A 12,803-nucleotide genomic window follows, 5' to 3' on the forward strand; every position below is an offset into this window, starting at 1 on the left:
AGGCTACCTCACCACCCCATGTGAACTAGGAAAGATAAAATATTTTTGTGCACAAACGCTCGACTCGCAAACACTGCATATCGTTACATCACGTGATCACTTTCGATATATCCATTTGAATTCATTCCAATGTCGAGGACCCCACAAGTGTCTTACCATCAGGGCTGAACAGGGAGAGTACAGGCTGTTAGAGATAAGAGTGGAAGATGGTGCTTGTTTCATGAAGTACATGCTCTGGATTATGTTAGAGACTCTAGCCTCCAGCTTTAGTACCAGCTCGACATGTCTTCAAATGTCGCCATCAGCGCCCATAAGCTGTGCATGAGTGGGTGTCGGGTATCGCCTGATCGTCCTCCACCCGCTATGTCCGGCACATCCCAGCTGAGTCATCAGTGCTGCTGATATCGCTGCCATTACTCACGTGCTTGTGACAGCACTGCATGTCCTCATTAAGTGAAAACAAATTAATCACTTGTTGTTTGGGGCTTTTCTCAAAAAGGAACCAGTGGATAAATTTACACTTCGTCGGTCCTTTTCTAAGCGTTGATCTGCCACCAGGAACCGCCATTTGTCACTGACTTGCCAACATCCCCCACCCACCATCTCACCACCCTTTAGCCTTCACCCAGCATCAAGATAGCATCCTCGCACCAGTCAACCCTTTCACCCGCTTTGAACACCATCATCTCACCATCATCTCACCATATATCTCACTCATCATCTATATAACCATCCTTCAGTCTTCATCCAGCAGCACTCTCCCACTAGACCATGCTTTCACCAACCATCTATCTCACCACCCCTCGCTCACCATATCCAACCATTCATCTCACCACCCCTAACTCACCATCGATCTCACCGCCCTTCAGGTTTCATCCAGCATCAAGATAACATCCTCCCACCAGCCCATCCTTTCACCACCATCTCACCACCCATCTCACTAGCCCCCGTTTACTCTCATTGTGACATTCACACCGTTGGTCACGCCTTGTCCAGGGGACGATAGATCTGAACATTGTTTGTCCAACACGGACCCTGACGCTACAACAACACGTCGTCTCGCCCCCATCACTCATCACGGACATCCAGTGTCCTTGGGTCGGACCCTGACGCTAAAACAACACGTGGTCTCGCCTTCATCACTCATCACGGACATCCAGTGTCCCTAGGTCGGACCCTGACGCTACAACAACACGTCGTCTCGCCTTCATCACTCATCACGGACATCCAGTGTCCTTAGGTCGGACCCTGACGCTAAAACAACACGTCGTCTCGCCTCCATCACTCATCACGGACATCCAGTGTCCTTGGGTCGGACCCTGACGCTACAACAAAAAGATGTCTCGCCTTCATCACTCATCACGGACATCCAGTGTCCTTGGGTCGGACCCTGACGCTACAACAATACGTCGTCTCACCCCCATCACTCATCACGGACATCCATTGTCCTTGGGTCGGACCCTGATGCTACAACAACACGTCGTCCCGCCTCCATCACTCATCACGGACATCCAGTGTCCTTGGGTCGGACCCTGACGCTACAACAACACGTCGTCTCGCCTTCATCACTCATCACGGACATCCAGTGTCCTTGGGTCGGACCCTGACGCTACAACAACACGTAGTCTCGCCTTCATCACTCATCACGGACATCCAGTGTCCTTGGGTCGGACCCTGACGCTACAACAAGAAGTCGTCTCGCCCCCATCACTCATCGCGGACATCCAGTGTCCTTGGGTCGGACCCTGACGCTACAACAACACGTCGTCTCGCCCCCATCACTCATCGCGGACATCCAGTGTCCTTGGGTCGGACCCTGACGCTACAACAACACGTCGTCTCGCCCCCATCACTCATCACGGACATCCAGTGTCCTTGGGTTGGACCCTGACGCTAAAACAACACGTCGTCTCGCCTCCATCACTCATAGCGGACATCCAGTGTCCTTGGGTCGGACCCTGACGCTAAAACAACACGTCGTCTCGCCTCCATCACTCATCGCGGACATCCAGTGTCCTTGGGTCGGACCCTGACGCTAAAACAACACGTCGTCTCGCCTCCATCACTCATCGCGGACATCCAGTGTCCTTGGGTCGGACCCTGACGCTAAAACAACACGTGGTCTCGCCTCCATCACTCATCACGGACATCCAATGTCCTTGGGTCGGACCCTGACGCTAAAACAACACGTCGTCTCGCCTCCATCACTCATCGCGGACATCCAGTGTCCTTGGGTCGGACCCTGACGCTAAAACAACACGTCGTCTCGCCTCCATCACTCATCGCGGACATCCAGTGTCCTTGGGTCGGACCCTGACGCTAAAACAACACGTCGTCTCGCCTTCATCACTCATCACGGACATCCAGTGTCCTTGGGTCGGACCCTGACGCTAAAACAACACGTCGTCTCGCCTTCATCACTCATCACGGACATCCAGTGTCCTTGGGTCGGACCCGACTGACCAATCAGGTCTTGTTTGACCAAAGACACATATAATCAGACGCCCATACGTGATGCAGCTGTCACGTGACGCACAGCGGGCACCTGCTGCCCAGCACCGTGTCGTATATTAGACCAATGTCGTTTCAGCACTAGTCTTTTCGTCATTGTTCATTTAATATTCCAAAAAGAGTTAATAAGTGTTGGTTTCTTCCTCTATATATGACGTCATATAAATGGAGATGCCTCGGATAATGAAGGGTGGTTGTACCATGCTGATAGTTCATAATAGTGATAAAAACAACGTTTCTGAACATAGCGTCAGCATCAACGGAACCTCAGTTAGCTTTGGTTGCAGGTCTTGAGGAAGTGGAGATAGTTACGCTTTACATATTTTCAACGTGCTGAGATATTCAGCAGTGAAGACCGAGGATTGGAAGGTGACAAGACACATTTTCGTCGCTACTAATAAACGAAGTACAATTCCCAGTTGACTCATGGTCATTAATCATGATTGTAATACGATAGTTAATTAAACATTTACTCGTATTGATTCAATAATGATGAAAAAGTAGGTAATTATATTTCGTCTCAGATAATGTTTATTAAACCACCTATGTTGTTTACAAAACGTATAGCTGTCGATTGCAAATCTCATTAGCAAGACCGCTGGATAAGAAGTATTGCTTGATGTCAATATGAAACTGATGATGTGGTTCTTGGAGTGCTGAAGCAGATATTCTTTGTTGCTGATGATGTACCGTTACATCAATTTTGCACGATGTCAGACGCCTTCACAAGGCGACAACAATGAGGTGGACTTTAGGGAACGATGGCGAACTAAAATAGACTCATTAACGAAGACGTATGATTGATAGCGTCGGGGTTGACTCTGTTTGACGTCATATTTCACCCCTTTCATGTTTTGTTCCGAGTTAATCCTCGTCGGATGAGAATCTATGATTCCGGGATTACGACGTGTTTGCGGAGCCACCATGTTTAATTCAAATGAAAATGTCGTCTGCTGTCGCCAAAATGGCGGGAAATGAGCCGTGAAGATCGGCCAGCAGCTAAACTAATGACGGTGCTGTGTTGTTGATGTGATGGTGGATGTTTGTCCAATTACAATAACAGTGATACCAGATCGTCCCTCGACCCTTTCACCTCCGATTTAATTTGAACGACGGGAGTAATCAAGCCTTAATTTACTCAGCTTGAAACAAAATATCACGGTCTCAGGTATTGATCAGATATTCCCCCACGGGACCTGCCCTTCCGTCAGCAGATGTGACCACTGGTCATTAGAACGCTGCACGTGCAACACATGAGTCCGGACAAACTTCCCCTTGTCCTTTTCGTCCCTCGTGAACGGTCAAACCGCACTCCGGCCCATTCGTGTCCAGACACGCGCCACCATGTGTCGGACTGATGATTGTGGTCATCCAGCTGCTTTAGACTGATTATCTGCTAATTAGGACAAGATTTCGATTGAACTTTATCACTTTTGTAAGTGATAATGAACTGTATGACAGACATCTGACTTCTTCTGATGATATAGACGTGATAATTGCTCCAGCAAGTACAGGGTGGTAGCATCCGAGGCCATGGTGGAGGTTCTGCGGGTTCGGGGTTTGTGAGGGGCACGTGGGGGACATTTCCTGGTTTGACGCACTGGCGACGTGAGTGGTGTCCATTGTGGTTCCGTGGGTTGATCTACCGGGATTGTATTGAGTCCACTGTGCATAAGGGGTGAAACAGTACGCTCTTACCATGGTACGGTATACATCGCAGTACAAAGCCTTCGGTTTGGGCCGGTTCGGTATGTGGATATGATCATAGTGCAGACAATTGACAAGAGCCAAATCTTCGATTTTTTTAATAACATGGAAAAAAATAACATACTCTTAGTTATTTTGAATTAACAAAACTGTCATTTTATGACAAGATAGAAATGAAGGTACGAAAACCGAAAATATCGAATTTTTTATTGCATTACGGTAGAAGGCAAATACCTCGGTTCTACTAATACCGTTTCATCTCAAATAAAGAAAACATGTCTTTGATTTTTTTAAGTGATCTCTGATCACCTGATTATTAAACGACGAATTAAAGGGCAAACAGGAGTCTTATTACCCTGTACTATTAGCGTTAAAGGGGGGATAGTCAGGGGCTAATTGGCAGTCCCATTTTGATCAACTCTCTTAGACTCACATCGTCTGTCATCGTCTTATATTTCAAATTTGAACGAAATCGGTGAAGAAATGGATTTTTTAGAAAATTCTCCCGCTACGCTCATTACATAAAATACACATGTAATGAGTGTGGCCGGAGAATTTTCTAAAAAATCCATTTCTTCACCGATTTCGTTCAAATTTGAAATATAAGTTACTCATAACATATAAAAACAATATACGGTTGCAAAAATCTAGATTTTTATTTAAAAAAATTATTGTCCAAACAGTGATTCGAACCCCAGTGCCTTACATCATTAATTGAAGATACGAAACTGCGGCTAGTATGTTACACATGCAAAGCCAACAGTACTGCAGTTGGAGCTGAGGACATTAGCACTGTACCTCCAATTAGATGCTTGATTGGCATTTTAGAAGATGCTATTTGATGAACACAGAGATTTTTCTGGGTTACATCTTCTTTTTATTTTTGAGTACAACGTCTGATGATGGGGCCAGAACGAACGTTGTACTCAAGAATAAAGAGAAGATGTAACCCAGGAAAATCTCTGTGTACCTCCAATGTTAGAGTCGTGTATTGAAAATACTGGGATGTGTCACAGACATTCCAATATTCACGTGTAAGGTGAGACACCTTCTTGCATGACTAAGACTGAATGATAACCGGCGAATGTCGCGTCATCGCATCGATGAGGTAAAACCAGAATACGAAGACATGTTTTTGGACGTTCCGTTCAATGGACCATAGTTTTTTTAATCTTCTCAGACGAGAATCTGTTTCATGGATTTTCCGTATAATATCTTGTTTCTATTTATGGTTCGGTAGAGAGAAAAATCGGATTTCACGAACAAAACCGGATTTTGCATAAAGAGTTTCCATCGCATTTGATATGTTTGTTTACATGTTGGGCACGTGCATATGTCATCAGATGACTCAAAGGGCGGGAAATGAGGAGCGTGCTCGTGTTTACATTATCGTATTAATGAGTTTGAAATATTTGCAGACTGGAAATCTATTGTGAAACAGCGAATGGGAGATCCTTTGACAATCACGACATACTGCTGTGAAATGAAATAATTCTGTCTGAAAGGAACCTTGGCCTAATTAGGTTAAGATCGCTGTCTGAAGAAATATTTATTTAAAGTCTGTTCATCTTCAAGCATGGTGTGAAATAAAATAAACCCTTTCTTCGGATTAAGGGGTGAAGGAATTGCAGCTGTCTGAACTACTTTCATGTGTCGTTGTCTGCAGAGGTGTTTTGGGGCAATGGTGGTTAGCGTTAAAGGTGGCGGTGTTCGGATAAACCGGGTTTCAGTATAGTTCAACGCTACAGTGTACCTCTGTTGTTCCGGACTGGCCCCAATGGCGAATACGTGGCCTTCTGCTGTTGTTGGTACGTGGATTGTTTCTTATGTCTGATCACTGGTTTGTCTGGTCCAGTCTCCTGATGGAGTAGATGTCATGCAACTCACTAGGCTTTGAACACCATTCACTCACTCATCGTGTTACATCATCAAACGCCAACTGGTCCTTGGTTAGACTCTGTCGACATCGTGGGTGTCAATACAAACGTCAAAGAGTGGATGAGTATGGTTTTATCAGTATTCCAGTAATATCATGGCGGGGGACACCAGAACTGGGCTTCACACATTGTACCCATGTGGGGAATCGAACCCGGGTGTTCGGCGTGACGAGTGAACGCTTTAACCACTTGGTTACTCCACCGCCCCGCGAACCTCAAAAACCTTCTCTCCTGACACACCAGTGTCTCTCTGTGATAGAGCAGGAATACCGTCCAAGACGGCAAGACACCCAGCTCACGTTCTCTCTTATCAAAGCCCGGGGACGGAATCATCTGACAAAATACAAATTCCCAATCAACAGGCGTCCAGCAGTGTCCACAAATAGGGCGATGACTTGCGACAACATAATCTAGCAATATTGATGTTCCCCCATATTTCCATCATCAAACGCTGAAAGACTCATAAACCTCCCAAACAGTTGATTGCTCTAGAAGCCCACTCGCCCAGCATGCCTGTCCTCCCCTAGTAACCCAGCAATGTTCAACAGACCGTCATGACGACCGAGTTAGCCCGACTGTCGTTGTTGGAGACGTTCCTCGAGGACTCAGATTACACATCAGAGCACGTACAACAAATACATCCTCGGTTATCAAGGGCGTTATATCTCAGTTCTGTTATGGTAAATTCACCATTCACCCCAATACGTCGTTACACACTGACGTCGTCATCCATCTTTCTTATGACAATGGTAGCACAGAATATACCTCGCTCCTTACAGTGCTGTGATTGGATGTCTGTTTCAGCTGATGACAAGCTACAGTGAACATCTTCTTTTATCCAGGTTATTGTGTCCCTATTCTGTTAGGATACATGTCTGGACCGTTTCGCCCAACAAGTTTATTTTAAAAACCTCTCCATCTCGGAAATATCATTTCTATGTCTCTTATCGCCTTGTACTTAAAGCGTTCGCTAGTCACGTCGATGACCCGGGTTCGATGCTCCACATGGGTACGTTTGTGAAGCCCATTTCTGGTGTCCCCCACAATGATACTGATGGAATATTGCTAAAAGCGGCGTGAAACTAACGCTTAATCTCTGAATATATATAATTTTGATAAACAAGCCCAAACTCACTCACTGACAGAGGAAATCTCTTTATTTAGCTCTTTTATCACCAGATGCATCTCTTCTGGCTGAGCTCACTAGCGGTTAAACCGTTGTCCCCCAAAGCCCAACAAACAGCCTGAGTGTTACAATATATGAGGCTCATTCCTGGCGCCCCAGCTGTTCAGTTATTGCCTACACCACGTTAAAGCCACTTCTTCATTATGTCGAATGCTGTATATAAAGCAATCTCCTGCTCTGTAATGACACGTGTTTAATGAATGAAGACAGTTGTCCATAAACTGCCTTTAAACGACCGAGTATTTCCTGTAGGACATACGTTCACACAACGGCATCGCCCCATTAACGCACCCGATGCCAATCGTCGGCACATGCATTGACCTCGAGTGTTTGCGACAACAGCAACGCAGGTGGCCACATCGTTGGCAACGACATTAACGCTAGCGGCGACCGGACATTGAGCGTCAGCTGATGGAGGCGCAAGGTGTTGATGCGCTCAACTGTCCTCCGTTAACAGCTTCATATCGGCGACTTCGTAGTGGTGTGGGGGGATTGCCTTGACCTCAAGTGTCTCATTTGTACGTGGTATGTGTCAATGAGATGTGGAGATTTGTTTCTCATACACACAGTAATACACTCTCTTCTTCATCTTACATGTGGGGCGGTGGGGTAGTCTAGTGGTTAAGGCGTTCGCTCGTCACGCCGAAAACCCGGGTTCGATTCACCACATGGGCAAAATGTGTTAAGTCCATTTCTGGTGTCCGCCGCCGTGATATTGCTGGAATATTGCTAAAAGCGGCGTAAAACTAAACTCACTCACTCACTCATATTACATGTCTTAGGATAAAATAACGTGTACATTTCAAGGCTATAAATATATATGAAATTACACACGTGTGTGTATGTGTATACGTGCGTATATTCGTATTTTCAGACACACAAAACCCTCACACACACACACACACACACACACACACACACACACACACACACACACACACACACACGTGTGTAAACTTGGTCTCACGGCTTTACGGACGACAAAATGCCGATGAAATTTAGCTCCCTCTCTTACACAGATACACATGCACATCTCGCTACCAAACACTATGCGAATTTTATGGTCGTCTTTGAAATAAACCATTGTGTATTGCTCCATAGCTATGCCATAGTCTCGTCTGTCTCACATTCCCTGGTCACTGGTCCCCCTTCCGCCCAGCTGCTTCCATGATGCACAGCTGATGAGCTAGTCAACACAGGTTCTGAACCTCACTGGGACTCCTTATTAACTGAAATAATGTTATGTTTCTGTCAAAATCATATGCGTTCAGAGACTTATCGATAGTCCGTCCAAAAGTTCGACTCAAAACACTACGATGATGAGGTGAGGTGAGGTGAAAGTGGATTTAACGTCGTGCTTGAGAATATTTCGCTCATATGACGACGTGCATGCGTCTGTGTGTGTATGAGCGGCTGCTTGTACTAGCCCAGACTTAAGCGGGTTTTATAGTGCTAGCCCACTGAGATACCACGCCGCAGTGAAGCATGAATACCCCACTCAGACACATTATACTGACTCCGGGCCGACCAGGCCTTGTTGTACCCATTAATGCCGAGCGCCAGGCAGGAACCAACGCGGTCGGGGATCGAACCCGCGACCTTCCGCTCTCCGGGCGGACGCTCTAACCACTACACCACGGAGGCGGTCTACTACGATGATGAAGACGTTTGCAAAACAAATGTTAATCTAAATATTCCGGACGGTTTAGAATTCTAACACGTAGCATCGAGTTCGGAGGTAACTAATTTGATACAGTACCTTGGCGACAGGTTTATACATGCACCACTCCCACCTATCACACAGAACCTTTATTTCTCACCCGTAGAGATTTTACAAGAGAACCTTGTGTTCTCACCCGTAGAGAGTTGCTGTGAGACCATTGTTCCGTGGAGTCATAAAATTTTCATTTGAGCAAATTTCATGATAATAATTGACACCTAACGTCCCATGAGCAGACCCCTGTAATTTAAAGTCGCTCCCCTTTGATCAAAGATAGCCAGCGGTAATTAGTCCTTCGCGGAATAGTGTCATTGTAGTTACCAACCAGGTTAACATGCGCGGCGGTGAAACTGACAATAGCTGTTGAGTCCTCCATAGGGAATACTGTAAGTCTTTGCATAAACGCTTATCTTCATTAACACGGGTCAACCGTCCAAAACTGGTCCCTCCTTGAATTATCGCCTGGTCAAGGGTGAAGCCTGAAGTTAGATAAGACTAGTTTCATAATAATGTGATTAGCTTCGAAAACAAAGAGACATGGCAACAAAACCCAAATACTTGATGTAGATTCATTTCTGGAAAATAAACACTGTTCTAATGGACACCTGGTGCAGGACAGGGCCCGAATCACAAAGGGTTGTCGGTCTATGATGGCGGTATTGCTAAACTGGTTTTGTGAAGCTGGACCAAAGACGTCGCAGTCTGGTATACGTATAGTGACATGTAAGGAGTCTATAGAACAGATTAAGAGTCTGTCAAAACCACATTCTACTTCAGAACAAAGTATAAATTAGTTATCAAAACCAGACCATGATTGAAAAATCCAGATTTGAGAGCAAGTACTCTATGCACTTCCGAAGTAGTTGGAGACGGACGAATTTTAATCAATTTTGAAATGTTATTTTTTGTCAGATGTTTGAATGGGTTATAAACTGTGTGATACTGTACATGTCATTCTGATTTTTTTCTCACCATTTTAAGTTTGAACCTTAGGAATCAGACAGAGATGTTTATGAAACAACAGTCATACATTGTACTTGCCTAACGCCACCTGGCTGTTCATATTTAACGCGGTGCATGACTGCTGCGTCGTTAAGCAATATTCTCTCACTCACTCACTCTGTCAGACCTGTTCCTGGAAACACGCACCAAAGATGGTGGGTTGCTGAGATAACTATGAGAAGGTGGTAAGGGAAATCAAGGAGTGTACTTCAAAATCTTCTTTAATTCCTGAATCGAATTTCATTCTTCCCCAATCAGAACATCGCTGCAGGTGTTTGTGCATCCCGAGCGTGATCTGTATTGCCCGATCGCGTGAGCATTTCCGAGAGTGTGACCACCCACGACCGTGAAGCTCCTCACAGCGACTTTACTGCCCACACGAGTGCACTTATCTCTTTGATGTAACTTTACCTGTACCGAGAGACTCGTACACCGGCGTGATGTGGAGCTTAATGCATCCGCGGATTACCCGATCGGATATGTATGCAGAGATGGAGGATCAAGGACTTGTCTGGAACACGATAAATATCTGTGTCATCGCATGTGGGCCGGGGGAGTATCATCTGACCGTCATCATGTTGGTCATGAACAGAGGTGGGGGGTTGGGGGTGAATTCAGGGTCAGAATAGGTCCATGCCGCCTTCATAGTCATAGTGTTGAGGGTCAGCGTCGTCAGGCGTCGTGACGTGTGTCATGGTGTGTTGACGTAACCTGACGGCGTGCATGTCGCCGCCCTCATACAGCCGGAATATTGCTGAGTGCGGCGTTAAACAACATCCACACACCACGCACGCCGTTTCCATGTTGTGTTGTAGACGGAACATAGTCCGACTATCATGTCGTGTCCGACATTTTGTCTGTCCGTACTAGATATGGTGTCGTGTCCGCATAACGTGTGTCCGTACTAGCTATGAAGTAGTGTCCGCAATAACGCGTGTCCATACTACCTAGGAAGTAGTGTCCGCAATAACGTGTGTCCATACTACCTAGGAAGTAGTGTCCGCAATAACGTGTGTTCATACTACCTAGGATGTATTGTCCACAATAACGTTTGTCCATACTACCTAGGATGTATTGTCCACAATAACGCGTGTCCGTTCTAGCTAGGAAGTAGTGTCCATATGCACACATGTATAAGTCCTAAACAGTGACCTACAACATGGAGGGGTTTCCGGTTTCATGGGTTCCAGTTTTGGGCCCTGTTATTCCGAGTTTCGTCCCTTTTTGGAGCCAGGATCCATGGCTTCAGTTTCAAAAATCGCTGCTTTTATGATGCTTGTCCGTCAGCACGAACACGTATGGTAGAATCACAATAACATATCATTTACGACATGTTCCAATACATGGTGTGGTATAACAGAGTGAGTGAGTATGGTTTTATACCGCCTGTGTAGCTATATCCCAGGACTATAACGGCTGGTGGACAGCAGAAATGGGCTTCACACAATGTATCCATGTGGGGAATCGAACCCGGGCCTTCAGCATGATAAGCAAACACGTTAACCACAAGTCTCTTATAGTCTCCAAGGTAGTGTCTGTGTTCATGCCCCTGCAGACTGTTGTGTCCGCCTGACTCTGTTGTTATGGTAGCACGTCTGTGTTGTGTCATTGTGTTATAGTACCGTTCGAACGCTTCTGTTGTGACACAAGTCTGACGTGAATGCTTTGTGTTCCAGACTCGCGGCAGCGTCTACAACCCGGGATGGCAGTACGACGCCAACGCTCTCGAGTTCGCCCACTACAGGGAGATCTTCCTGAGGGGCAAACAGAAAACATCCACAGGGACCTACAGCGTGAGTAATTACTTGTAGATTCAGGATAGAACTGGTCTTCAGCAATCCATGCTAACGGCATTGGGTGGTCAAGCTCGCTGACTTGGTTGACAGATGTCATCGTATCCCGTTACATAAATTACATACATAATTCAAATTGTATTTCACCACTGTCTGTTCCAGGACTACGAGAAGTGCGGCGTGTTCGACGCCCAGTTGGAGCTGGAGGGGGAGCAGAAAAAGGAGGAGGACGAGCTGTACGCCACCCTAAAGATGGAAAGACAGAAGAAGATGAAGCGTCTGGATGAGGAGCTGAAGGTGGAGAAGGACAATTCCGTGAGGGACCTGGTCTCCACGCTGGAGCGCTTCTCCCCCCAGAAGGGGAAGAGTGGACTGGCCAAGGAGACCGAGAGGCTGGAGGAGCACTACAAGCTGAAGAGAGAGGAGAAGATGAGGCGGCTGATTGAGAAGATGTCGGTGGAGGAGAGGCAGCACGTTGCCCGGTTAATCCAGAAACACAGCCAGGAGATGCTGCTGATGATTGCCGAGAGGTTGTCCACTGTTGATGTAAGTTGTTGTCTCGGATTGAGGGACAAGTGTGTTAGCTATGTCACTAAGCACGTGTAGTGATATGTTCACTCCATAGAGCAGCCCATTTGCACAAAGCAATCTAACCGCCACAATGATCACAGACTCTCACGTAGTCTTACTGTAGCTCTAAGGTCTGCAGGGCTATCAGTGTCTTGAATGAAGTTGTAGGTGGCCGTGTTGCATGCCCTCTGTTATAGGTGCTGTGATGAAGTATAACTGATTGGCTTTCCTTCTAAACAGTTGAATGTCTGGAATCTGTGACGGAAGACTTAGTTTTCATGTAAATGGTCGACACTTGGTTGTTGGTTGATTCTTATGAGAAAAGGTTTGGGTTAAGGGTCAGCACTGAGCTAATAGTTCAAAATGGCGATCGGCCG

The 12,803-nt window shown here is 46.2% G+C and overlaps 2 protein-coding genes across 6 annotated transcripts in view; one reads left to right on the plus strand and one right to left on the minus strand.

The window, feature by feature from the left end:
* LOC124259067 (mRNA export factor GLE1-like) overlaps positions 1 to 12,803 on the minus strand; it is a 447,176-nt gene that overhangs the window by 376,530 nt on the left and 57,843 nt on the right. The window lies entirely within an intron of this gene.
* Positions 1 to 12,803, plus strand: part of LOC124259058 (hillarin-like) — a 90,687-nt gene that overhangs the window by 62,497 nt on the left and 15,387 nt on the right. Inside the window, exons 2-3 of the mRNA XM_046693136.1 lie at positions 11,740 to 11,856; positions 12,019 to 12,402. Coding sequence (XP_046549092.1) covers positions 11,740 to 11,856; positions 12,019 to 12,402 — 501 coding nt within the window. The remainder of the gene's footprint in view (positions 1 to 11,739; positions 11,857 to 12,018; positions 12,403 to 12,803) is intronic.

The sequence above is a fragment of the Haliotis rubra genome, unplaced genomic scaffold, assembly GCF_003918875.1.
Source record: "Haliotis rubra isolate DU_JTF1 unplaced genomic scaffold, ASM391887v1 Scf709, whole genome shotgun sequence".
Lineage (NCBI taxonomy): Eukaryota > Metazoa > Mollusca > Gastropoda > Lepetellida > Haliotidae > Haliotis > Haliotis rubra.